Here is a 27,824-nt window from a genome sequence, read left to right as displayed (position 1 = left end):
GGACAGTGCACACATTCTTGTGCACTTCCTGTAATAGAAACAGACCTAAATCACTTTGTGTACTTTGAACTTCATCTTCATAGTTTATCATGTATGTCAAATGCAGAAACTTTGCCTGAACAAACCCATTAGAAACAAGAAGGTGTATCTTGCCGTAATAGGTTACACACTTCAATAGTATTGCCACCAAGAAGAAATTCCATAAGGTAAGCGCATCAAGCATATCAAGCGACATGAAAACTATTTTAAGATAATTAATTTTTCAATAAGATTTGCATAAAATGGCTGCCAAATTTGGGTGATCAAAGCACTCAAATATTATTGGAGGCTAAGAGAAAACATGAAGGCAGTAGAATATGATTTTTGGAACTTGCAATTGTACATTACAACTAAACTGTTCCCTAAATTGTCAAATCACTGCTTCATTTACACACTGTGTTTTGTTTTTTTTTTTATAAATGAAGCTCAAAATGAAGCTTATCTTCATATTTGTAGATTTGTACATGGTATATGGTACATGTTTATATGACACAAGCATAACCTTTTCACCACATTTCATAGCTTACAAGTCTACATAAAAATACATTACTCCTATAAATATACACTGTATTATTCAACTTCTACTACACCTAGTCTGTACTGAAGTTAAGCTTTGTACACACAGTCTTACAGTTTATGTACAAGATAGGTTCTTTGGGTTTGTACTTAAGTTGAATTTGTATGTAAGGCAAAACTGTATATTTTATAATTTTAGCTCCAGACAAATATTTTTTTTGTCCCAGTGACAACTGGATTTTCTAATTTTTTTTTTTTTGCTGTAATGGGACCTCTGAGAACCCCACCATATTACTTTATGATCAGTGGGAATTCACAACCTCTCAGACCTCCAGCATATTACTTTATAGTCTGTGGAGGGGTTCCATCCAATGAGACCAGCGCAATATAACTTTATGGCATGTGGGGTTTCCATCCTCTGAGAACTCCACCATATTACTTTATGATCTGTGGGGGTTCCCAACTTTTTAGACCTTCACCATATTACTTTATTGTCTGTGGGGATTTCCATTTTCTGAGACCTCCATAGTATTACTTTATGATCTGTGGGGTTTCTATCCTCTAAAGCCTCCACCACATTCATTTATGATCTGTGGGGGTTCACAATCTATAACACCTCCACCAGTCCTAATGAAGATGATTTTGTGCTGTGTCGGAGTTATTTTCGCACAGCTGTGTGTTCAGCCGACTAGTTGGGAACAGAATTCACTTGAATAAGGCACGGGCCATGCACCATTATACACAGGTGAATACTGTAATAAGGGAAGCACTGACAAACCAGCAAACATTAGTACATCTTTAGGCTGTAAGACATGTTGTAGCTTAAAGGGAACCTACCACCACAAATCTACCTATAAAGGTAGATCAGGTGGTAGGTGGATCAATGGGACGTGAGGATAGCCCTTTTAAGTCAGGATAGTCCCCGCACTTTTTTAGTCACTCTTATTTGACTTTTATGCTAATTTTCTTATGCGACTACTGGGGCGTGGAGTAGCCGCATCTGAGGTTACACGAGGCGGCTACTCCACGCCCCGGTAGCCACTTTACCCCTCCTACTCACCATCTTCGCCGCGCCTTCGCGGTCACTGTTCCGAAGCCGGGGCTGCACAGGCGCGGGCCTGCTGTTCTGCGCATGCGCAGACTGCAGGATTGTCGGACGAGGGCGAAGATGGTGAGTAGGAGGGGTAAAGTGGCTACCGGGGCGTGGAGTAGCCGCCTCGTGTATCCTCAGATGCGGCTACTCCACGCCCCAGTAGCCGCATAAGAAAATTAGCATAAAAGTCAAATAAAAGTTACTTAAAAAAGTGCGGGGACGTGAGGATTAGCCCTTAAAAGGGCTAACCTCACGTCCCATTAATCCACCTACCACCCGATCTACCTTTATAGGTAGATTTGTGGTGGTAGGTTCCCTTTAAGACCAGTGGTAAGATTTGACAAGACTAAACGTGTAAATAAATTACAAGGGTTGTATGCTGCATTAATGATGACTAGTGATTTATTGTTTTTACTGTTCAACCACCTTACCTGGTCCCACTGTTCCAGCACAAGCCACCCAGTTCCAGTTGCTGCAGCTCCTATTTAGGTTATTATCTGGCTAAGTGTTGTTTGGGGGCATGTCACTGCTTCAGTCACAGAGGTGACCTCTACAAAAAATAATGTTACTGATGAGGTCAATGAGGGACATGTTGTGGGAGTAGAGGTCACTAATGGGGACCTCAATCGGCTTTCACAGGAAAACAGAAGCACTGGAGCTTCTACAATGAATACTGTCACGGTCCAATTCATTTTTAATACAAAGCTGCATTAGAGCACCTTTTGGGTTTGACTTCAACAAGCCTTATAAGATAAACAGCATCATTAACCAAATGTTTTACACATGACATACATACACATACAAGAATGGAGCAGTAAATGGTTCCAAGTAATAATAGTACTAATAATAAGCACTAGTATTGTATTGCAGACTTGCAGATTCATCTTTTTTCATTCTGGAATTAGAGGCATATACAATGCAGAGTTTGTGTGAGGGTTGTTTTCTCATTCCTGCCCACCAAAATTCTAGCATTTGTGACATTTAAGGTTCCTTTGCTCAGCAACTTTGAACTTTTTTGCATGTCTGTGCAACTCACTTCTATTAGGCAAGACTGAAAAAATTTAAAAAAAGACTCAAAAATCATTTAAATCTCACTCCAGTAATATAGAGTAACACATAACAACACACTTAAAGGGGCTCTAAACTTTCAGCGAATAATTGATATTGTGTAGTGATAATTTATACATTATCACTATACATTGTCACAAAGGGTCACAATTATAATAACAGAGAGTTTAATCAAAGCTGTGAGTTATAAAGTACAGTATAATATATGGTGCACCTGTATGTTTCGTCCATGGATTTGTCTTAATCCATTGGAAGTAAACATAAAAGCTTTCTATAGAAGGACAGTAAGCAGAGATCTATAATTGATACAGATAGTATATTAGAAAATGTTATAACTTTTAAAGACACAAACAATATCAGTTATTTTTCGGAAAGTGGAAACCCCCTTTAAAGCTTTATTGAACTGTTAGTAAATTGGGTATCTTTAAAGTCAATGCAGTCTCTAGCAAAATGGATTTGACTGTGAATTACCCGCATTGAGTCCAATTGCAAAACTGATATTATGAATTTTAAATACATTGTGAGATCTGTTCTTTACCCAGTCAATACCGCAGAGGTCAGGGTATTGATCTCATTCATAGAATTTAGATATATATGTCAATCATTAATATTTTATCAAACTTTTTTTTTTACTGACGGGCCATATAATACTAATAATAATAATAATTATAATAATAAAAAAACCTACTCCAAAACTGTTCAATATGCTCATGGCAACCTGTATTATGGCTCATGATAAATTTTCTAGCAAATCCTCATATCATAGTTCATTAAAATACTTAAGGGGTGAAATGGTAGAGAATTGCAACCACTGTTATCCTTCAGAACAAAATATTACTATGGATAGACATCTGGCTGTCATCAATATATAGAAATCCAAATAATATTACAAAGTGCATATATCATTCAGATATTAAAAATATTCCGATTTCTCAATATAAAGCTATGGCACATATAGTAGCTACTGATACCACCTGTCCAATCCCTGTCAAGTTCTAAGTGGTAGCATCTAGTAATAAATGCTACGAATTATAATGAATAGATTGGCATCACAGTTGCATCAAATCCTCCAGATTAGGATCTGCACTTCAGGGAGACATATGCTACATCTTTATACCCAATGAGGAAACCTGTTAAACTATGGAATGCTATATTTAGATGAATGGTCAGGGGAGGGAGCATAGTACAATCATCAATCCATCCTCAAGTCATATAAACTACAATGTATAGTCAGACTGTCAACTCTGGTTATAAATTGGTAAGAGAGTGTAAAAGATAATCCACACATACACATGCAGACCGTAAGGTGAAACTACACAAACACATAATAGTACTGTATACATACTTCAGACAGAGTGTATGTTGGAAGTTATCTAGGTGCCAATGTAGACACTAGTAGTGTGGTAAACCATTACCATGCTACTAAACCATCATGGATATTAACAATGATAGAAAGTTAACAAGAAACCAAAACATTAAAAAATGGGTTAGATAAGTAACCAAAGAATTGTAGATTGGTTCCAATGTACAAAATATAAAGATACTGGGTGGAAATATATTTAAGAGCTGGACCAATATTAATATACTGTTTTCATTTATTCTATCTATACATTTCTTTGGCGGTAAAAGAAATCCACACAACCACATAGTAGTAATGGTCGTTTTTTAATTCATGCAGTATATTAACCCCTTTAGCCATTTTGTAACCATCTTTTTGAAGACTTTAACTTACAAAAGAGGTTTTGAGACTGGTTTTCTCTTTTTATCTTGTGAGGAAAAAACTATCTTAAAATTTGTTATGCTATTTCTTCTGAGTACAGAGACACCCCACATGTGGATGTTACTTGTTGTAGGGGCGTACAGCAAGGCACAGAAGGGAAGGAGGGCCATTCATTAGCCTGTTTTGCCCAACAGAATTTAGTGGTTTATAGTCCGTTATTGGGCACACTTTTGTGAGCTACAAAATATTTCATGTTGCCATGTGAGGACTTATTTTTTGTGGGATTAGATGCATTTTCCATTAATATTTATGAAAATTGCTTTTTTGTGGGATGGGGCTGTAGAAAAAAAAAAAATTCCCTAACAGATTTTTTCCTTACCCTAAGTAACATTTTATCTCTATTCTATGGGTCAATATGATTATGGCAATACCACATTTCTATATTTTTGCTTACGTTTTCTAATTTTGTAGAATAAAACCTTTTGTGTGGAAAAAATCTATAATTGTTGCATCACCATTTTACCAGGTGGCATAACACTTTTAAATTTTGGTCTATAAAGCGGTTTGAGAGCTTGTTTTTTTCGTGGGACATGTTGTACGTTATGACAGTAGCTTTTTTGTATAAATAGGTTTTTTTTAAATCACTTTTTTATAGCATTTTATGTGGCACAAGAAGGTAGAAATCATAATTATTGGTGGGTGTTTTAAAAATGTATTTTAAGCTGTTCATGTGTGTTTAATAATGATTTTGTTATTGTACGGGTCATTACGGATCATGATATTTTATTTTTTAATTAATTTATTACTAACTTAATATTATTAACTTAAAACATTTTTTTACTATGGGACATGAACATGCATTATAATTCCCTGCAATACTGATGCAAAGCACATTGGCTATCGCTGGCACTCTCAGACTATGGATGGAAATGCCGGTTATGGTCAAGCACTATGCTAGGAAATTTCTGATGCTCCCATTGTGATGATTGAAGTGGGAGGACATATGCTCTTGTTTGAGTACCATTGATTAGCTAGAACAGGTTTATGTGACTGGTGGGCGACCCAGCAGCGGGTCCAGGGTTGGCTCCAAGTTTCAGTAGGTCCCTGGGCAGGGAACTCACGTGACAGCAATAAAAATTCAGAAACTAAAAAAACAGTCTCCTGTTCCCCAAAATATTCCCTAGTTAATCATACCAAACAGCCCCTCATGGTTATTTTATATACAGTCCCCTCACCACCAATGGATTCCTTAGATACAGCCCCCCTCATCCCCATGGATTCCTTATGTACAGCCTTATGTGGGCCCTTCAGCAGCTCTGGGCCCCGGGCACGTGCACTGGTATGCCCAGTTCTGGCACCGGCCCTGAGTGGGACCCCCACCAACCAGAGTATTATCCTCTAGTCTATACAAACTTTATCTTTAAAGTAGCAATGGCTGCATATTTTTTATTTTTACCCCCCTCAAAAACTTATTAGCATATTTCTTTTGAAGGATAAGCAGCAAAGCATGCATGGACTTTAAATCTCCTTCAAGGCCGAATTCACACTAACATATGGGGGGTACATGTATCGCTCCATACACAGTAAAAGATAGGACATGTGCATCTCTGTGGAGAGTTCACCCCTCCTCCTCCCAGGCGGGCATACGTTCGTGTAAATGCAGCCCAAAGGTGGCCTTTAAACGATATCTCCTTTCTAATCCACATCTATGGCCTCGCACCTTGCCAAACCAGTTTTTTTGATTCCGGGAAAGGCTGCACTAAAAAAAAAAATGTTCCCAAAGACTAGTGGGATCAAGCCCTACCCTTAACAAGTACCTCACCGTACCCCCTTACTGGCCCTCATGTTATATAATGCATCCCATATTGGCCCCCCTCAAAGTATAATGTACACTATGCAAAATAGTGCTGTTTCAAGGAAGAAAATGTCCTCTCTTTTGCCACTCATAGTTAGTAACTCTGTATTATCAATGTCCAACCCATGATAGAGTCCCTAGACATGGGATATCTGCCAAAACAGGGTAAAGGACTTACAATGCTGCACTGAGCACAGAGCATTAGTCTTATCTGTTTTGGCACCAATTTCATGAAACCATTTAAGCAATGATTATCCTTATAAAAGCACTCTCACTATGTTGCGGGTATACTTTATCAAATATTAACATAAACTATCTCCTCAACTCTACACTGAGTGGAGTTCATTGACCCAGAAATACATACTCCAGATATAAGTGTTTGCACAGACTTTAGAGGGCAGCCTGTTACCTAAACTCTCCCTGGATTATAGTCAAGTAATATTGAAAAGACATGCTATTCTCACATTATGTTGCTATTAGATTATCTTTAGTGAGCTACCATTATTGAAGTGTGGCAATGGGTCACTGCTGAAAAAGAGAAAAACAATATTCTTCGGATACAGTTTTTATATAAACACACCTGTTCTAATATAATAAAGGTATTCATAGCTTAGAAGTGAAAAAGGGACCTTGTTCCAAAACGTAATTTTCTGTAATATTTTGTATAACAACACAGGCAAAACAACTTCATTTTAACTGTAATCTATGTGCTGTTTACACATCACCACATGGCAGTCTATCAGTTATTACTGTATGTTTAACCTCTGAACCTTTTATACAATTCCTATAATTCACACAATAAAGTTAATATAAAGTATTCAGACCCCTTTCATTTTTCTCTCTTTGTATCATTGCAGCCAATTGGTAAGATCAAAAAAGTTATTTTTTGCTCTTTAATGTACACACTGCACCCCATCTTGACAGAAAAAAACCTGAAATGTAGATATTTTGCTAAGTATTCAGACCCTTTGCTCATTATTAAGTAGAAACACCTTTGAAGCTAGTACAGCCATGAGTTTTTTTGGGAATGATGCAACAAGTTTTTCACACCTGGATTTGGGGATCCTTTGCCTCTTCCTTGTAGAGGAATTTTGAACATTGGTGGACAGACATGTTTAAGTCTCTAGAGATGCTCAATTGGGTTTATGTAAGGGCTCTGGCTGGGCCAGTCAAGAATGGTCACAGAGTTGTTCCGAAGCCATTGCTTTGTTATTTTAGCTATGTAGTCAGTATCTTGTTGGAAGGTTAACTGTTACCACAGTTCCAGAGCACTCTGGAAGAGGTTTTCATCCAGGATATCTCTGTACATGGCTGCATTCATCTTTCCTTTAATTGTAACCAGTCGTCCAGTCCCTGCATCTAAAAAACACCCCCATAGCATGATGCTGCCACCACAATGTGTCACTGTTGGGATTGTGTTTGGAAGGTGATGAGCAATGACTGGTTTTCTCCACATATACCACTTAGAAATAACACCAAAAAGTTCAATCTTTATCTCATCAGACCAGAGAATCTTATTTCTCATAGTCTGGGAGTCCTTCGTGTGTTTTTTTTTTTGCAAACTTCATGTAGGTTTTCATATGTCTTGAACTAAGGAGAGGCTTCGGTCGGCACACTCTGAAGGTCAAACTGGAGACTGCATCTCATATAGGGGTCTCATATAGACAAGTCCAATCAGTTTAATTAAACACAGCTGGACTCCAATGAAGGATTAGAACCATCTCAAAGAGGATCACAGCAAAGGGTCTGAATACTTATGACCATGTCATATTTCAGCTTTTCTTGTTTAATAAATTAGCAAAACTTTTCAAAATGGGGTGCAGAGTAAACAGTAACAATAAAAAAAAAAAACTTTCTGAATACCTGCCATCTGATTTGGCACTCAACTATTGCAAGCAAAAACGTGTCAATGCATGAATGACCACAGCTCCATTACCACAAATACTCGAGTATAAGCTGAGGCCCCTAATTTTACCACAAAAAACTGGGAAAACCTATTGACTTGAGTATAAGCCAAGGGTGGAAATGCATTGGACACAGCCTGTCAGCAACCCCCCAGTAGTATATAGCCAGCCCCCTGCAGTATATAGCTAGCCTTTCCCCCTGTAGTATATAGCCAGCCAGCCCCCTTTAGTATATAGCCAGCCAGCCCCCTTTAGTATATAGGCAGCCCCCTTTAGTATATAGCCACCCTGCCCCCTTTAGTATATAGCCAGCCCCCAGTTTGCCCAGCATTTAAAAAAATTAAACTTACATAATCACTTTCCCGCAGTCCCAATGCTTGGCCCAGCACCCCAATGCTCCCCGCGCCCGCGGGTCCTCTTTTTTCTTCTCTCTGCTGTAATAGCCGGCAGAGGCGCTTCCATGCTCTCTGCCAACAGGCGCACACTATGATGTAATCAGCGGCGACACCGCTGCATCATAGTGTGTGCTTCTAATACAGCAGAGAGAAGAAAGAGGAGCCACATGGAACTGCATGGAGCATTAGTGAGCCACGCCGAGCATGGGGAACGCCGGAAGGTGAGTATGTAAGTTTATTTTTTTATTGACTCATGTATAAGCCGAGGTGGGGTTTTTCAGCACATTTCTTGTGCTTATACATGAATATGTACGGTAATTTCCATGGATAACTTTAAGGGGTATTCCCATTTCAGCAAATTAATTTTATTACTTGAAAGTTTGTACAATTTTTCTAATATACTTTCTGTATCAATTCCTAAGTTTACTAAAGCTCTCCTTGTTGCCATTCTATAGAAAGCTTCCATTTTTATTTTCCATCTGACAGAAATTTGACCATGGTCACACATGTGGGTCATACCAAGCTGTGCATCTGCGTGACCATGGTCAGATTTCTGTCTACTGCTAGTAAACATAGAAGCTTTTTATACAATGACAGCAAGCAGAGCTCTAGAAAACTGAGAAATTGATACAGAAAGTATATTGGAAAATTGTATAACTTTTCATTATTCAATCTATAACATTGATTTGCTGAAATGGGAATACCCCTTTATTTACCAAAGTGGATGTTGTGCATGTCATGCATGCACACCACATCTTCATATACAGGGATCCTTAGTTCTTGTAGTTGGACACCTAAAGATCAGACATATTACCTTAATCCTTTAGTATTAAAAGGGGAAAGAGCACCAATGCCACATATTGGAATGTAACCAAGAAAACAAAAGTGCCACACTAGAAAAATATATAAAATAACTGTTCTATTTGGCCCTATAGAAATACATATTCTATGAAGGATGCAAATTTAGATGACAGCACAAAGGACAATTGTTACATGGGGGTGAGGAATACAAGATTAAACACCCTCAAATTTCTTCTTCTTGCAGAGGCACCATATTTTAGATCTCTACAAGCAGTATATACCCAAAAAAGAATTTTTTGTCTATTTATTGTTTTTTTTTAATTAATCAACACACAAACCATTATAATATTTGATATAGTCTTGCAGGTAAAGTAACAAACATCTTCCTGAATTTAGTCAAGGAACTTAACTTTGTTAATCCATTTACATCTTTTTTTTTTATCTTTTTCTAAGCATCATCTCCCCTAAGCATTTTATTACCCTCAGGGGTAATACAATTCCAAACTAAACCATTATTTCAACATTGGACAGGGGTAAGACACAAAAGGGAAGAGAGGGGTGAGGGTAGAGGCAGGGCCGATTCTAGCATATTTGCTGCCTGAGGCGAATATTAAAATGCTGCCACCCCCCCCCCCCCGCTCCCTGTTAAGTAAATGTTGAAAACAACTAACATCGCCACAGGCAGCTCCCTGACACTGTGTGACTGACTACAGGATCTGAGAGGCATAAGTGGCATCTAGTACCTTATGGATCACAATCTCTTCCATCAGGAGAACTTTATTCCTGGTTCTTCAATCCATGACGTATCACTGCTGAATTCACTGCCAGATATCTTCAGCTCCGTGCAGCATCTCCACCCGGCATCCCTAAAAATACCACAGTCACTTACAGTATAAAGTCTCCTGGATAACAACACTGCGCTCCTAAATATTATATACCCCTCACAGCACAACTGACCGCACTCTCCCCACATATAAAATATAAATTCATATATATTTCTACTGGAATTATAGCATGCACAACACCAATCAATATACAATACCCCCAATTTATTAATACAGACCCCCTAACATTTGGTTTAAATGATGCAAAGTAATTTATGGTATCCTATACTGTACCCCATATACAGCCCCCCAGCTTAGTAATATACTGTATCCCATATACAGCCCTCCCAGCTTAGTAATATACTGTATCCCATATACAGCCCCCCCAGCTGAAATCTGGCCCCATATAATATATACTGCACCCCCCCCCCCCAGTATAAAACAATTCTGGCCCAATAAAATATATACAGTACCCCCCCCCAGTATAAAACAATTCTGGCCCCATAAAATATATACAGTACCCCCCCCCCCAGTATAAAACAATTCTGGCCCCATAAAATATATACAGTCCCCCCTCCCCCAGTATAAAACAATTCTGGCCCCATAAAATATATACAGTACCCCCCCCAAGTATAACACAATTCTGGCCCCATAATATCCATATAATGTATACAGCACCCCCCCCACACACACACACACAGTATGCAACAAATATGGCCACATAGAATGTATACAGTACTCCCCCCCTCCCACGATAATGACACCTCCCCACTCCCCCTTATTGGCCACATTTAATTAATGAAAATACATGAAAAATAATAATAATCATACTCACCTGCAGGCAGCTGCTCCCTCGGTGCGCAGCTCCGGTCTTCACGCGGCTCTCCTGTGAGCCGCGGCTCCGCACAGCGACACAGGCGGCGTTTCGTCATGACGCCTGTGTCGCTGATTGGAACGGAGCGACGCAGCTGCCAGAAAGGCGCTGCGTCGCTCCGCATATAAATCGCGCCTGTGTCTTAAAGAGACAGGCGCGATTTATTTAGGTGGGTGATTCGGGCGTTAACGGCGCCCGAATCGCCCACTTTAGAGCGGCGAATTTCGCCGCCCTTTACAGGGATCCGCATTCTGCCGTCTGAGGCAAGATTTTCATCTCGACTCATGGCAGATGCGGCCCTGGGTAGAGGCACCACTGGCACATTTCCTACACCTGGTTCTTGGATGAATAAGACACCATGTGTGTCATCAATCATTCTTACTCCTCCAAAAGTCGTCCCATGCGGCCCAAATTCGGTCAAACTGTTCTAACTTATTGTTTAGTAGAGCTGTCAAATGTTCCATACTATGGACATTATGTACTCTAGCACCCAAGTCTGCCTGTGAGGGGGGGTTGCCTGCTTCCACCTTGTGGGAATAAGGCATTTTGCTGCTGTAAGAATGTATAGCAGTAGCTTCGAGTGATGTTTACCTATGTTTGTGGGGTGGCATTCAGGAGGTAGACACTAGGGTCTAGAGGTACCTTTTGTCCCAGCACCGACTCTATTATTGAGGTCAGTGACTTCCAAAACCCTTGGATATGGGGGCACGTCCAAAAAATGTGGGAAACGTCTGCTCCATGGGAGCCACAGTGCCAACAGGCTTCTCTCATTTCAGGATATATTCTATGCAGTAGAGTGGGAGTGTGGTACCACCACATTCATAATTTATATTGATTCTCTTTATATTGCACAAACTGCAATGACTTAAAAAAAGAATTCTTAGTACGCACAAACTCCAGTTCCCCAGGCCTCAGTCACTGCAGGCCTGCTTCTGGCATACGTATATTCAGTCAGGAGACACTTGCATCTTGTGATCTCTTGTCATATTCATAAGTTGATTCACTCAAGGCCAATTCTAGACATAGATACACTCAGGCATCTACTGTAGCCTCTGCACTGTACTCCACACTAACTAATAATCTCTAAACTTTCTCTCACTCCACGGAAACTGCACCTCATCTCTACTTTCCCAGTCCCAGCCAATCACAAATGAATACAAATCTCTTAATGGCCTGCTGGGTGCTAATGCCTGGATCATTAACTACAATATTCCATAATAGTATGATCCTGGTGGAGACCTCTGGGACCCTAAATGATCCTGAAAATAGAAGGGCTGCGGCTCACAGTGATGAAATGCATAAACCAATGTTAATACATTCATTTTGAGGATAACACAATGAAGGCAGTCTCTATAATTTAACCATAAGCAAGTAAAACTTGCATCAACAAACATAGAGAAACTGTTATGTACAAATACAATAACATTCCTATTGTGACATGTTTACAGGTAACCTAAGACAATTTGTGAAAGCATTCTGTGTCTACAGTCAGACCTGCCCACAAGTTAAGTCACAATAAAAGCTAACTCTTATGTAGTAAAGCTTAGAGAACAGGAGACATCCTTCGGGAGAAAAGGTGACTACAGTACTAGGTAAGATGACTTAGAATATTAGCACATACACAGATCTCTCTGTTGTTAAATTAGAATGCATAGCTTCCATTCAATGTATTCATCTATTAATGTGGTTGAGGATGAAGATCTATGTGGGCCACTTAAGTTCCTCCAGATAAGATAATTTATATAAGGACTTTGTATCTTGTAAAAGAGCACATGGTGAGACAGGACCGCGTTTACCCCAAATTGCAGCCATAATATTAGAAGCATAAAGTAATCCAAAAAGTCTTTGTAGGCTGCCGCAATAATACTCTTCACTGGAAACAGCTAGGAAAAACATACACACACCATTATTGCACCTCCAATTCAACGTTACTTTGACACTAACGTATGCTCACCCAAATGTAGTCCGGGCAAGCATACAGCAGCGCATTGCAGCGCCTGCCCATCAACAGAGAAAAAGGTGGAGCATGCTCTTTTTCCTGTACACGTGTGTAGTCACTGTACCGCCACCAGGCGCCATAGCCATCTATGGGAACATATATCCATCCGCAAGTTCCCCAAGACGACTATGTGAAAGCAGCCTTACAGTATGGCAACATTTTGTTTATTTGTTTTTTATATTACTGGGCACAAAACAACTTTTGGCAAAGGAAACAGTCTTTGAATGTTTACCATCACGGATTTTAGAATTAGCATCATTATAGCAATTAACTGCCCAAATATTAAGAAACTATCCTTTATAACAATGTGAGTCCATAAGTGTCCTCTGCTGTTTGCTCTCTGCCCCTTTTATATAGAAAAATATCCCCACCACCAGCCACTCTAAGATCCTACAAATGCGTCCTGGTTGTGAATTTAGCACCTGCACAGTACAATCTCGATTTCCTGCAGCAATAGTCGGATTTTAATATATATTCAACTAAACCATTCTGTAGCTGCATTTTTAAAGGGAATCTGTCACCTCAAAACCACAAACTAAACCACTAACAGTACCTTGTAGAGGGTTGTAAATGAGTTTGCACAGTTCCGGTATGGCTTGGAGGGGAGTGCAGAAGGGCATATTCTAGCAGCCTAAGTAGCCATGAGGAGGCGGGGGACACTGACTGCATCCAAGAGTTCTCCCGCCTCCTTGACTAGAGTAGGAAAAGAAAACAGAGGGAATAAAACTCTTTTTTTGGGCTGGAGCACAAGGGCAGAGAATACACACTGGAACCATGCCAACGGGTTTATAGTCATCTACAATGTACTGTTAATGGTTTTAGCTTGGAGTTTTGAGATGACAGGTTCCCTAGTAAACTACCTAGCAAATGTACAGCCATTTCATTATCTTTTGTGTGTTTGTAAAAAAAATTAATATATCTATACACACTGTATAGGGCGTATTCTGAAGTTCTAGGACTTGGTTAATAAAGACACATTCAAGAGATGTGCTTCTAGGATAAGAGTTTATCATACCCCTATACCTAAACTCTGCTACTATAGAGAACAGTTATTCATCGCAACCGTGGATTGTGCATTTTACCATGTCCCCTAAGGCATGTGCTCTGAAAATTATAGATACCAATTCAAAAATGCAGAAGGACATTGTCTAGTTGTCTTTGACTTTGTCAGAGCTTCCTTTATTTTCAAAGCAAGCAGTCAGTAATCATAAAAGGGAAAAACAGGATTTACACAAACCCTCCTGTAAAAGGAATGTCCTGTATGATCCGTCTTTTAGATAAAGAGTCTTGATATTTGTCTTTATGGCCTATATAACGGCAGTTCTCAGTGATCTGTCTCAACACAGGTGAACAAAACCAAACTTGTAGTGTAAAGATTTCAATTACTGGTTTGTTATTGCAGATTTATAAGAAAGATTTGCTATAAAAATGTACAGAAAAAAGTATAATCACCAAAAACCTTATTATGCTAGAGCCTGGGAGAATGCTCTCAATAAGGAACTCTCTCAGATCAATGGTCTACGGAGTTCAGTCTGACTCATGCACTCTCTTATTCCAGTGGTACCGCAAAATTGCACCAAATCAATGGCCAGGTCTTTCCAGTTTAATGCTGGAGATGTGAGGGTGATACACGAACAATAGAAAAAAAATGCGCCACTCACCGGTGAGTGCCGCATTTTTTTTCTTTTTTCAGCTTCATTGGACTGTGTATACTGGATGTGCACCCCGGCTGGTTGGACTTCCCTAGCCCCTAGTCTCCTGTTATTTGTCTGCCAAATGTGTTTGCTAATTATGGTGTGAGCAGTGCCAGCTACTGGATCTCTTATTTTCTCTCCCCTTTGAATTGCATTGATACAGGAACAATGTTACACATTTGGTGGATCTGTCCCTCTATGCTCCCTTTTGGCATGACATTAACAAGTTATACAATGCTCTTGGCAATTCTTCTATAATTTTAACTCCGGAGCAGGCCTTTCTTTCCGTTCTTCCAGGATCTATCTCAAAAAATCAAAAGAGCCTTTTGTGACATTTTCTCAAAGCCAGTAGTCAGATCATTATTCATAAATGGCGATCTTCAGATTCCCTCCTCCAGGGCTGATTGGGTCTCTGCTCTTAATCAGGATGGAAGAACTGAAAGCAATAGATAACAGACTTTGGCTATTTTTTACTATCTGGTCCGCATGGCGTACCTTTCTGGACTTGCACTCCTTCACTGCATGTGTTTCCTTAGGGACCCTCCCTAAGGCTAATGGTCAAGCTCACTGACCTATCTTATTTAACAGGTTCACTAGAGGCTAAAGAAATGTCATATAGGAAAAGGTCAACCTCATGTTGAAACATAAAACAAACAGGCACCCATAGACTTTAACACAACATCCCCACTTAGCTATAGCTTTGCAATAGTAGAATAAAACAGATTTCATTTCTTGGAAGCTTATTTATATGTAATATGAACGCTTTAGCAATTTTCTGCAATTTAGATGCAACTTTGTTCACTTTGACATTGAGAACCTTTCCTAGTTCTTTAATTGGGTTCTTAGTTTTTTATACCACCAAAAATCGAAGAAAATAAAAAAAGAGTCCACCCAAATTACACCAATAATAGCTCATAGTCGTTGCAAACATACAGGATACAGTTAGTACAGTTGGTGCGGAAAGTATTCAGACTCCTTTAAATTTTTCACTCTGTTTCTTTGCAGCCAATTGGTAGGATCAATAAAGTTACTTTTTTGCTCATTAATATGCACTCTGCACCCAGTCTTGACAGAAAAAAACAGAAATGTAGAGGTTTTCATCCAGGATATCGCAGTAGTTGGCCGCATTCATCTTTCCTTTAGATGCAACCAGTTGTCCTGCCCCTGCAGCCCAATAGCATTATACTGCCACCACGTGTCACTGTTAGGATTGTATTTGGCAGGTAATGTGCTGTGTCTGGTTTTCTCCACACATACCTCTTAGAATTAACACCAAAAGCTTGTCTCAACAGACCAGAGAATCTTATTTCTCATAGTGTGGGAGTCCTTCGTGTGTTTTTTTGCAAACTGTATGGAGGTTGTTATCTGTCTTGCAATGAAAATAGGCTTCCGTCGGTACACTCGGCCACAGTTATCTTTGGGATGAGTTGTGGTCATCCCACACTTCTTTCATTTAAGGATTATGGAGGACACTGAGCTCATAGGAACTATTGAGTTATGCACAAACTCTTTTGCAACCTTGGCCAGATCTGTGCCTTGCCAGGATTCTGTCGCTGAGCTCCTTGGGCAGTTTCTTAGACATCATGATTCTCATGTGCTCCGACATGCACTGTGAGGTCTTATATAGACAGGTGTGTGTCTTTTTTTAATCAAGTCCAATCAGTTTCATTAAACACAGCTGGACAATAAAAGAGAAGAACCATCTCAAAGAGGCTCAGAAGGAAATGGACAGCATGTGAGTTAAATCAGAGTGTCACAGCAAAGGGTGCGAATACTTATGACCATTTGATGTTTCAGCTTTTCTTGTTTAATAACTTAGCAAAAATATCTACATTTGTTTGTCTGTACTAAGAGTACAATAATGAGCAATAAAAGAACCTTTTTTGATCTTAACACTTGGCTGCAATGAAACAAAGAGTGAAACATTTAAAAGGGTCTGAATACTCCATACCGACTGTATGTAATGAACATCTTATAGTAATTATTGAAATAATTGAACCACAGATCGAAATAGGGAACTATACATAAAGGACAACACATTACCGACTAAAAGTGCAATAACATACACACCTTGACAGACTAGACCCAACACGTGTTTTGCATTTGCTTCCTCGGGACATAATAATAATTCCTTTATTTATATATTGCACACAGATTTGGCAAGCTCTGTGCAGCGCTTTGTAATCAGTGACTGTCCCCAATGGAGCTCACAATCTAATCAACCTACCACTATGTTTTGGAGTGTGGGTGGAAACCGGAGGACCCGGAGGAAACCCACATAGATTATAAACACAAAATCTCCAATTAGCTATAGCTGAATGGTAACAAAATAAACAGGGTTCCAGTTTCATTTGTTGAAAGCTTATTTATATGTAAAATAAAAGCCCAGGTAATTTTCTAATATATTGTTCACTTTGATATTAAGAACCTGTGAAGCTTTTTACAAGACAGAAGTCCAAACTGTACTGTAATGAGCTGAGGAGATATGATAGCATTACATGCCCATTACAGATTCTGATTAAAGCTTCCATTCAATGACTGCTAACAGCTCTACACAACAACCAGCTTTCCAAGAACTTATACAGATCTGATATATATTCAGACTACATGTCCAAATTTATAGTGCTAGACAAACTGCCATCGTAAGTTACGACAACCAGAGATATATTTAGGATCTCTGTTTATGGTTTCCCCTTTGGAGGTCTCTAGCTAATCCTCAGCTTAATTCTTTTATCTTGTTGAATACTGAATAGTAAGGTAAGACCAACCAGGTAATCCGAATAGACATTAAAAAGCTTATTGTCATATTCTTATCGTCATATAGTTGTGCTGTTATACAGTATCAGCATGAATCAGCAAGCACCTTTGACACGTATGCCTCAGCCTTTTATGGATCAAGTTATATACTCTAAAGACATTCAAGCAAAATCAATGTGAGATGTACAATGACATGGTAAATTCAATGTTAAGGTATATCAGTCTCATTTATGCCATCAGGCAGCAGCAGCTACAGATGACTACCTCAGCAAAATCTTTGTAGCATTACAAAAGTGTGGAACCGATTTTACCCCTTCAAAGGAGAGGAAAGGAGGATGACAGCTGAATAGAATAAAAAGTCTAATTTCATTAATAGCAACATTAAAATACAAAAAAATTGACAGCAATCATGTTGAAAATACAGGTATTGGTGGTACACAGAGGAGACGCGGGGACGCGGCCACTCTGGACTCCTGGAGGTCATTACTTTCCCCATTTGGGAAAGAACTGTTACACCTTATTTGATCTGTCCGATTAATGTTATTATGGTATGGGCAATGTTTTGGCATAAACATTCACCACTGTGTGACTAACAGACAACTAACACATCCGGAGATCTATGATCAAGTTCTTATTACATCCAAAATATATTAACCCTCCCCTTCCAGGTCCAGACTGACTGCTTTTCCTCTGTGTACCACCAATACCTGTATTTTCAACATTATTGCTGACAATTTTTTGTATTTTAATGTTGCTATTCAGCTGTCATCCTCCTTTCCTCTCCTTTGAAGGGGTAAAATCGGTTCCATATTGTAATTTTTGAGATACGATACTCGGGTGCGCATGTCATCATTAGGGCACGGGTGGGACAAAGTACCAATAGAAGATACACATCTTCTCCGTCCCCACCCCCTTTTCCCCTACTTAGCCTGTTCCTATCCTTTGTTATTTGCATTACAAAAGTGTACAGCTTGAAGGACCCAAAAAAGTTCCCTGTTAAATACTGTGCAACAAAATGTTACTCACATCTTTATATGTAACCAATATTCTTTGTAACCAAGTGAAACTGGATAACAAAATCTATTGTAGTAACAGCATGTAGCAATATGCTTTACAGCAGTCTTATGGCCATAGTCAGCAATTCTTTGTTGAGGTCTACAGTAGTGATGAGAATTCCGGTTCTTCCTAGTGAGCTGGCTCATTAGGCTCCACTCACTAAGAAGAGCCGACTCTTATATAAACTCTACAGTCATTCATTCTCTAGTTGGGTGTAACACCCAGTGGTGGGATTCCCAACTATCATGCATTTATGAAATATTATATTACCCATCTTGTGGATAATGTCGTAAATACACAAACATAGCAAACCCCCTATCAACATGTCTGTCATGTAGCTTTACATTTCAGACTATCACATAGTTTAAAGGGTATAGCTGTCAGCAAGACAAATATTGATAAATAATTTAAGAACAAAAATAAATAACTAAATCTAACCTAACCTATGATTGCTTATGATTTCTTCATAATAATATTTAGAAGTATTAAATGGTATAATCTCACATCTGTGCTTCTCTTTTTTTTTATTTAGTTTTCAATGATACAAAGTAAACTAAAATGAAAAGCAAGACTGAAGAAAATCAAGCAGAAGAACAAGTTACATACAACCATATACATCTGGAAAGAAAAGCAAATATCCGTGTGAACATCTCAAAGTCTGTGAAAAATAAATTAAGAAAAAACTGTACTTGTAGTACCAGAAAAGCCAAGAAGACTTTCACAGGTTTTTTCCCTGTAATACGATGGCTTCCGAAATACAACTTCAAGGAGAATACATGGGGAGATATAATGTCAGGTTTAATAATAGGCATTATACTGGTGCCCCAGGCTATTGCTTACTCCCTCCTGGCAGGTCTGAAGCCCATATACAGCTTATATACTTCCTTCTTTGCCAACTTAATTTATTTTATAATGGGGACCTCTCGACACGTGTCTGTGGGCATTTTCAGCTTGCTCAGCTTGATGGTTGGTCAGGTTGTTGATAGAGAAGTGCAGCTGGCAGGTTTCGACTTGGATGATGATGTTTTCAAGGGTATAAAAGATGAAAATGCAACAAATATCATCATGAACATAACAGCAGTCAACATTACCCTTGGCCCCTTAAACATTGAGTGTGGAAAGGAATGCTATGCTATCAGTATTGCAGCAGCTCTAACATTTATGGCAGGAATTTACCAGGTAAGATTCACTATTTCTCAGCACCTCTTATTACTTTAACCCATTGGCTGCATATACAGGGCGGGATTATAGAGAGGGCACCCGCCATCCTGCCTGCATCTAATCCTGCGCATTATTAGCAATATCACTGTTCTGAAGCAGCAAGGTTTGAATCAAGAGGTTCTGCAGAAGTTGAGGTATGAGTTATAATGTTCTGCGGCAGCCGAGGTGTGCGTTATGTTTTTCAGTATGTATTATGAGGTTCTCCACCAGCCAAGGCATGTATTGTGATGTTCTCCAGCCGCTGGGATGTATATTGTAATGCTTTCCAGCAAATGAGGCGTGTTTTATGATGTTCTAAAGCACCTTAGGTGTATATTAGTGGTTCATCTTTCACAAACAAGTTGCCTCTTTCAGGTGAACCAGAGGAGTCAGCTTTTCCCAAAGAGTCTGAAGCTAATTTAGCCATACCCCTAGCACCTGACCATGCCCCCCTTTAGTGAGCTGAGCCTATAGATTCAGCTCACTAAGAAGAGACAGAATTCGAGCGTCGTGATGCTCTGCAACAGCTGAGGTGTACGTCAAGATGCTCTGCAACAGCTGAGGTGTACGTCAAGATGCTCTGCAACAGCTGAGGTGTACGTCAAGATGCTCTGCAACAGCTGAGGCGTGCGTTAAACAGCCGGGTGAACATACAACAGTGTGAAAAAAGCCTTACCCGTTGTGCGGTCACACAGTGCGTTCTTGGTCCATTTAGAAGCGCATGCATTTTTGCATGTTTACCATGCGTTTGAAAGGTTTGAAGCGGTTTCTAAATAATTTCTGGAAGTGTTAGCAGCTTTATTAACATTTTCTCAGCTGCTGAAACTTCCACAAATGAAGAAAAACAAGTGTTTAAAAATGCATCAAGAACAAACCAAGAACACACCATGTGACCGCACCCTGTGAATTAACTGGTGGCCCCCAGCTTTCTCACACAGGGGCCCTCATCACCCTTAAACCGGCCCTGATTTAAAGGAAATCTACAATCTGGAAACAACTTTTTTCAGTAGTTCCAAAGGTAGATAGCCCATGTGTGGCTCAACTGTGGACATCTTTTATCATTTCTGAGCTAGCTGCAAATTACCTTCAGCTGCTGCTCGGGTGTGGAGTAGCTTCTGTGAACTCCAGCTCTGAACTTAGTGCCGCCTGTGAATGCTCGGATTGCACAATCGCAGTGGCTTCAGCAAGGGTTGGGGCCCAGAGAGCCTCTGTGGTGCTCTTGGTCCCTGGCGTCTGCATATGCTCCTGGTCCCTTGCACTTGTGCAGTCCGTGCCCTTGTGCATGGACTCGCAGGGGGTGGAATTGCAGAGGCTACTCAGTGCATACAGTACAGTAGCCTTAGGGCACATTCACATGCGGTATGCCCGCCGTGCTAGCATACCGCCGTGTGCTGGAGAGGAGGTGGCCCCTCCTCCCTCCATAAAAAACAGATAGAGCAGACTCTATCTTTTTGCGGTGTGCGGCCCGGATCCCCGACATGCCACTATTGCTGTCTATGAGGACGTACATGCGGCCGCAAATTTTCAGCCGCATGTACGTCCCCGCAGACGGCCATGTGTATGAACGCTTAGGGCACATTCACATGCTCCGCTAGCGGTGCATTCATAACACAATGCTAGTGCACAGGGGGCTGGGTCCGGGCCGATCACATATGCGTTTCCTGGGAAACGCATGTGATTGATAACCAGATTGCATGCGTTTCTCTGAAAACGCATATGCGATCGCCCCCTGTGCGCTGGCGTCAAGTTATGAACGCGACACTAGCAGAACGTGTGAACGCGCCCGGAGGCTCTGGATTTCACAGAGGTTACTCCATGCCCGAATAGCCTCTGAAGATAATTTGTATAAAAACACAATAGGCAGCTAGCTCAGAGGTTAAAAAAAGATGTCCACAGAAGAGCTACACACGATATCTACCTCTGGGACTACTGAAAAAAGTAGATTCCAGACGGTAGATTCCCTTTAATATATTTTAGCGTATGTTTGATACTCAAATTATTGGCAGCCTTTCCTTTATGACTGATAAAGCAAAGATAGCTGTCAATCATTGATAGGACAGCTTCCAGACATCTCAGCATATAATAAAACTAAAATATATACAGACAGTCCCCGGGTTACATACAAGATAGGGTCCGGAGGTTTGTTCTTAAGTTGAATTTGTATGTAAGTCGAAACTGTATATTTTATAATTGTAGATCCAGAAAATAAATTTTTGGCCCCAGTGACAATTGGAGTTTAAACATTTTCTGCTGTAATGGGACCAAGGATTATCAATAAAGCTTCATTACAGACACCTTACAGCTGATTATTGCAGCCTGGGACTATAGTAACATCCAGAGAGGTAACCAGAGGTCAGAGGGGTCTGTCTGTAACTATGGGTTGTCTGTAAGTCGGGTGTCCTTAAGTAGGGGACCGCCTGTATGGATAAATGACAAGTTATACAGTCAGGGTCAGGCTGAAGGTTTCAGTAGGCCCCTGGGTGACAGACTCAGTGGGTCCCTCATGTGGCCATATTAAAAATTCTGAAACTAAAACAGTCTATATACATCCCCCTCATTGTTATTTTATATAAGCCCCCCTCACAACCAATGGATTCATTATATACAGCCCCTCTCACCCCTATGGATTCCTTATGCAGCCCTCTCAGCAGCTCTGGGTATGCCCAGTGCTTGCGCCGGCCCTGTATACAGTCTTTCCAAAAACCTATATATAAGTTAGCACAGCTTCACAATGATGGCACACTGATACATTCAATCGACCCATGCATACAAAAGTGTTTTTCATGTATCCAAGCATAGGCTGTAGAAAGATCAAAGCGGGTCCTATTACAACTCGGTTGCTGCCTGCGCCCTCCCATAGAAATCTATGGGATGGCACTGGAATGACTCACAACTGTCATCCGTATTTGCAGATCAGTTTAACCTCTCAACGATCTGCGTCCGATATATCAGATTCTGAGCGCTGTAACTGCATTTACACAGCCTGCAGGGGTTCTCTCCCACACTATAATGGCAGCCCTGAGGTCCGATCCATCTGTGGCAGGATCTTAAAGGCACAGTGTCAGTCTATGCATGTAAAAAAATGTTCTTAAATTAAAATAAATTCATAAAAATGCCCATAAGCCCCAGAAACATATTAAGAGACATACTGTATACACTCGAGTATACAGTATGTCACAAAAACCTGGAAAAACATATTTACTCAAGTATAAGCCAAGGGTAGGAAATGCATTGGTCCCAGCCAGCCAGTGCATGCCCCCCAGTATACAACCTGCAGCCCCTCCCCTCCAAGAAACAGCCCCCGTCCCCCAGTATACAGCCAGCAGCCCCCTGTCCCTAGTAAACAGCCAGCAGCCCCCTGTCCCTAGTATACAGCCAGCAGCCCCCTGTCCCTAGTACACAGCCAGCAACCCCCTGTCCCTAGTATACAGCCAGCAGCCCCCTGTCCCTAGTATACAGCCTGCAACCCCCTGTCCCTAGTATACAGCCTGCAGCCCCCTGTCCCTAGTATACAGCCTGCAGCCCCCTGTCCCTAGTATACAGCCTGCAGCCCCCTGTCCCCAGTATACAGCCTGCTGCCCCCTGTCCCTAGTATACAGCCTGCAGCCCCCAGTATACAGCCCCTGCCCAGCCTATAAGAAAAACAAAAACAAGTATACTCACCTTCCGACGCCCCCATGGGAGGTCCTCTTCTGTGATGTCACAGCTCGAGCAACAGCACCACACGGAGAGAGGGATCCGAAACATTGTTGGACAGAAGAGGACCTCCCGGGGGGCCTCAGAAGGTGAGTACACTTTTTATTTTTATAGACTTGAGTATAAGCGGTTTTTCAGCACATTTTCTGTACTGAAAAACTCAGCTTATACTCGAGTATATACAGTATGTGAAAAAAGTCAAATCATAACACAAACCCCACATAAATAGCATCACAGCGTCCGTAACGACCCATAGAATTAAAAGATTATTATTGAATCCACTCGATGAACACTGTTAAAAAACCGTAAAACTCCACATTATGATTTTTACCCATTTCATCCCCCAAAAAATACAATAAAAAGTGATCAAAAAAAATATGTACTCCATGATATAGTGATACTGTTGCAAAGTACAACATGTCCCACAAAAAGAAAACCATCAACCAGTTCTGTACCCCAAAAAATTTAAATGTTATGCCATTTTGAAGACAACGATGCAAAAATAATAGATTTTTTTTCCCCACATTAGGTTTTATTTGGCAAATTTATTAAAACGTTAGAAAAAAAAATATCTAAGTATGTTATACCTGTAATTGTATTGACCCACAGAATAAGGATAACATGTTTATTTGGCTATATGGAGAACAAGAAAAAAAGTAAAAATCCAGTACAGAATTGATGCTTTTAGTCCTACCCTCAAAAAAAAGTTAATACATTTTCAACAATAGCGCATAGTAACCCCAAAATGGTAACACTGGAAAATACACATGGCCCCAATTAAAAAAAAAAAAAAAATTTTACAGCCTACAAAAGGGCACCAATGGGGAAACCAAAATCTTGGCAGTTGCAGGACGCTCCTACCCTTCTGCGCATCGCTGTGACCTGTAAAACAAGTAACGGCCACATGTAGTGTGTCTCTGGACTCAGGAGAAATTGCATAACAAATTTAATTTTAAGATGTGTTTTTTCTTTTTATGTTTTGCAAAATTACCGACAAAATCGGACCATTCCAAATTTCACCTCCATTTTGATTACTATGAAGATCTCAAGGGGTTAACAATCTTCTTAAAAGCGGTTTCTGATAGTTTGAGGGGTGCAGATATGAAAATGGGTTTATATAAAGGGGATTTCTAATATTATATATTTAAATTTTCATTAAAAACAATAATTATCCACAAAAAAAGTAAATTCTGAAATCTCCTTGAAAATACGGAGAACTGATGTTTGATTTGTAAGCCATGTAACATCAAAATAAATTATCCAGACATTTCAAAAATTATGTAAATGTAAAGCAGACATATGGGAAATGTTATATAGCAACTAATTTAGGTGGTAAAACCATATGCCTGAAAACGAGAATTTTAAAAATGCAGAATTTTTCAAAAAATGTATCGGTTTTTATTTTTTTTATAAATAAATGCAAAACTTATCTACCAAATTTTACCACTAAAGTGAAGTACAACATGTGCCAAAAAAAATAAAAATCTTGTAATCTCTTTGATAAGTAAAAGTGTTCAAAAGTTATACCCATATGAAAGAGACACATGTCAGATTACAAAAAATTGGGTATTGACAGGATCCTTAAAACTCAGTAGCCACACTGGCCAGGATCAAGTATGTTGGGTGGTAGGGGAGTTGTTGCTGCGGCACAATTTGGTAGTTGAAGTAATTCCGGATACTTATCACAAACAACTTTTTATTAATGTCTTGGTTACACAACACATTTAGGAATCTCTAAGGATTCCTTTTTCAAGTGAGAGTAAACTGAGAGCTAGGAGGTTTGTGGATTGTCCTAGGCTACGATAGCGTTGTGTGATCAAGATATTAATAAAAAGTCGTTTGTGAAATCTCTTAGCTCTCAGTCTTCTCTCACTTGAAAAAGGAATCCTTAGAGATTCCAAAACGCTTTGTGTAACCAAGACATAAAAAGTTGTTTGTGATAAGTATCCGGAATTACTTTAACAACCAGAGTGCGCCGCAGCGACAACACCCCTACCAACCAAATACAGATGTTATCTGCCTGTAGCTCGAAGCTTCTCTCTCCTCACGATGTAATGTTCCCTGGTAGGAAGTGAGTGAGTGTCTGTGAACGCCATCCTGGACTGCAGGGGGGAGGTGCTAGAATATAAGGAGCAGAGAAACAGAAATCTCAGCTCCACGGCCGACAAACAGAAATCCAAGATAGCGGCTTGACCTTAAAGTCAAAAGTTACAAGGTCATGTCTAGGGGCAACTGAGATTGTGTACAACAGGAATGATAGAGTCAGGTTGGAATTATATCTGTGAAATGCTGTAATTTTGTTAATAACAGTGAATTATAGAATGTGTTATTTTGTTATCCTGAGTACATATAAGAAACTTGTCTTCTTGGGAATCCCCCTTTAATAAGAGGATGACTGGTAATACTAGCAGATTTTTCATTTACCTCTATATAGAAAAAGGAATAGGTATCTAATGGGTAACAGACAAAAATCTACAGTAATATATCTGTTTGTTCCTCCACAGGTTCTCATGGGCATTTTCCGCTTGGGGTTTCTGTCTATATATTTATCGGAACCTATGTTGGATGGATTTGCTACAGGTGCTTCACTGACCATCTTAACGGCCCAAGTAAAATATCTTCTGGGAATAAAGATCCCCCGTAGTCCAGGTATAGGAATGCTGGTCACAACATGGATAAATATATTTAAAAATATTCACAACACAAATTTCTGTGATGTGGTGACAAGTGCCATATGTATCGCCGTGCTAGTTGCTGCCAAAGAACTTGGAGATCGCTACAAAGACAAAATTAAGATCCCTCTTCCAACAGAACTGGTTGTGATTGTAGTGGCTACACTTGTATCACACTACTGCAACCTAAATGAAGTATACAACTCAAGTGTCTCTGGTGTTATTCCAACAGGCTTCATCCCACCAAAAGTGCCCGATTTTAGCCTCATGGGTAAAATTGCTGTTGATGCTATTCCTCTTGCCATTGTCAGCTTTGCATTTACTATTTCTTTGTCAGAAATGTTTGCCAAGAAGTATGGGTACACTGTGGAAGCCAACCAAGAGATGTTTGCCATTGGATTTTGTAATATTATTCCATCATTTTTCCACTGTTTTGCCACCAGTGCTGCTCTGGCCAAGACTCTAGTGAAAACCTCAACAGGTTGCAAGACACAGGTTTCTAGTGTTGTAAGTGCAATTGTGGTGCTATTAGTCCTACTTTTCTTTGCACCACTCTTTTATTCACTACAAAAATGCGTCTTGGCCTGTATAATAATTGTGAGTTTACGAGGGGCTCTCAGGAAATTTAAAGACTTGCCAGCACAATGGCGTCTGAACAAAATAGACGCAGTCGTCTGGAGTGTCACTGTGTGTTCTTCTGCATTGATTAGTACAGAAATGGGCCTCATGGTAGGATTGGTCTTTTCTATGCTATGCCTTATTGTGCGTACTCAGATACCTCACACTGCTGTGCTTAGTCATATACAGGATACTGTCTTTTATGAAGATGGTGAAAGATATGAAAATCTTCTCCCACTTCCCAAAATCAAGATATTTCGCTTTGAATCTCCTCTTCACTATGCAAATAAAGACTATTTTCTTCAGTCTCTGTACAAGAAGGTGGGCATGAACCCTGGCCTTGAAGTAATCAGACGGACCAAAATGGAGAAAAAACTTACAAAGCAGAATGGAAAAAAAGAGGAAATGACAAACACGGTTAACAATGACATACATATAGAGCTTGTGAGTAAGAAAAATGACCTGGAAACAATTATTCTGGATTTTTCTTGCATAGCATTTCTAGATTCACCTGGTATCAACACTATCAAGGGATTACTGAAAGACTACAAAGAGGTACAAATCAACGTTCTCTTAGCATGTTGCAATACATCAGTCATTGATGCTCTCTGCAGGGGAGGATATTTTGGCAAACAAGACAAGGATATCCATAAGATGCTCTTTTACAACATCCATGATGCAGTACAATTTGCAAGACAAAAAGAGTTGTCGATAACAGACTCTACTGTATAAGTAATGATACCTTAGGGTTCGTTCCACACTATTGGGCCAAGACCAACCTTACTATTAATTTAGAGACAACTGACCATTTCAATAGTGTTTTATAGAGTAAACCACAAGTGTTACACTCCAATATAGATAATACAAGTAAAATAATTTTTAGGATTTCCATTTTCACTTGACTTATAAACTATGCAATCGTTACAAAGTTGAAATCAAACTGCACTGAACTTCTTGGACTTTTTCAAAAAAATAAAATCCTTTAATATTGCTACATTTTATGTATGCTAGTATTATTATTATCATTATTATTTTAAGGCATA

General features: G+C 39.8%; 2 protein-coding genes across 3 annotated transcripts in view; one reads left to right on the top strand and one right to left on the bottom strand.

The window, feature by feature from the left end:
* Nucleotides 1–27,824, bottom strand: part of IDUA (alpha-L-iduronidase) — a 63,538-nt gene that overhangs the window by 23,300 nt on the left and 12,414 nt on the right. The gene's annotated exons all lie outside the window — the stretch shown is intronic.
* On the top strand, nucleotides 6–27,777 carry LOC140069547 (sulfate anion transporter 1-like). 2 transcript variants are annotated; one of them, XM_072115389.1, is made up of 3 exons: nucleotides 6–206; nucleotides 19,128–19,774; nucleotides 25,996–27,777. In XM_072115389.1, the coding sequence occupies exons 2-3, from the start codon at nucleotides 19,154–19,156 to the stop codon at nucleotides 27,511–27,513; spliced, it is 2,139 nt and encodes a 712-aa protein (XP_071971490.1). In that variant the 5' UTR covers nucleotides 6–206; nucleotides 19,128–19,153; the 3' UTR covers nucleotides 27,514–27,777. The 2 variants fall into 2 exon arrangements, with proteins under 2 accessions (XP_071971490.1, XP_071971482.1); XM_072115381.1 differs by lacking the exon at nucleotides 6–206 and adding an exon at nucleotides 12,595–12,681.

This window comes from Engystomops pustulosus, chromosome 1, assembly GCF_040894005.1.
Source record: "Engystomops pustulosus chromosome 1, aEngPut4.maternal, whole genome shotgun sequence".
NCBI lineage: Eukaryota > Metazoa > Chordata > Amphibia > Anura > Leptodactylidae > Engystomops > Engystomops pustulosus.
This window is presented reverse-complemented; position numbering and strand designations above follow the sequence as displayed.

What these genes read in the sequence shown, in the direction of transcription:
- LOC140069547 (XM_072115389.1), top strand. Translation starts at nt 19,154, where the DNA reads ATGAAAAGCAAGACTGAAGAAAATCAAGCAGAAGAACAAGTTACATAC. An exon ending in TTATGGCAGGAATTTACCAG is followed by an intron (nt 19,775 to 25,995) that starts GTAAGATTCACT and finishes GTTCCTCCACAG; the next exon opens with GTTCTCATGGGCATTTTCCG.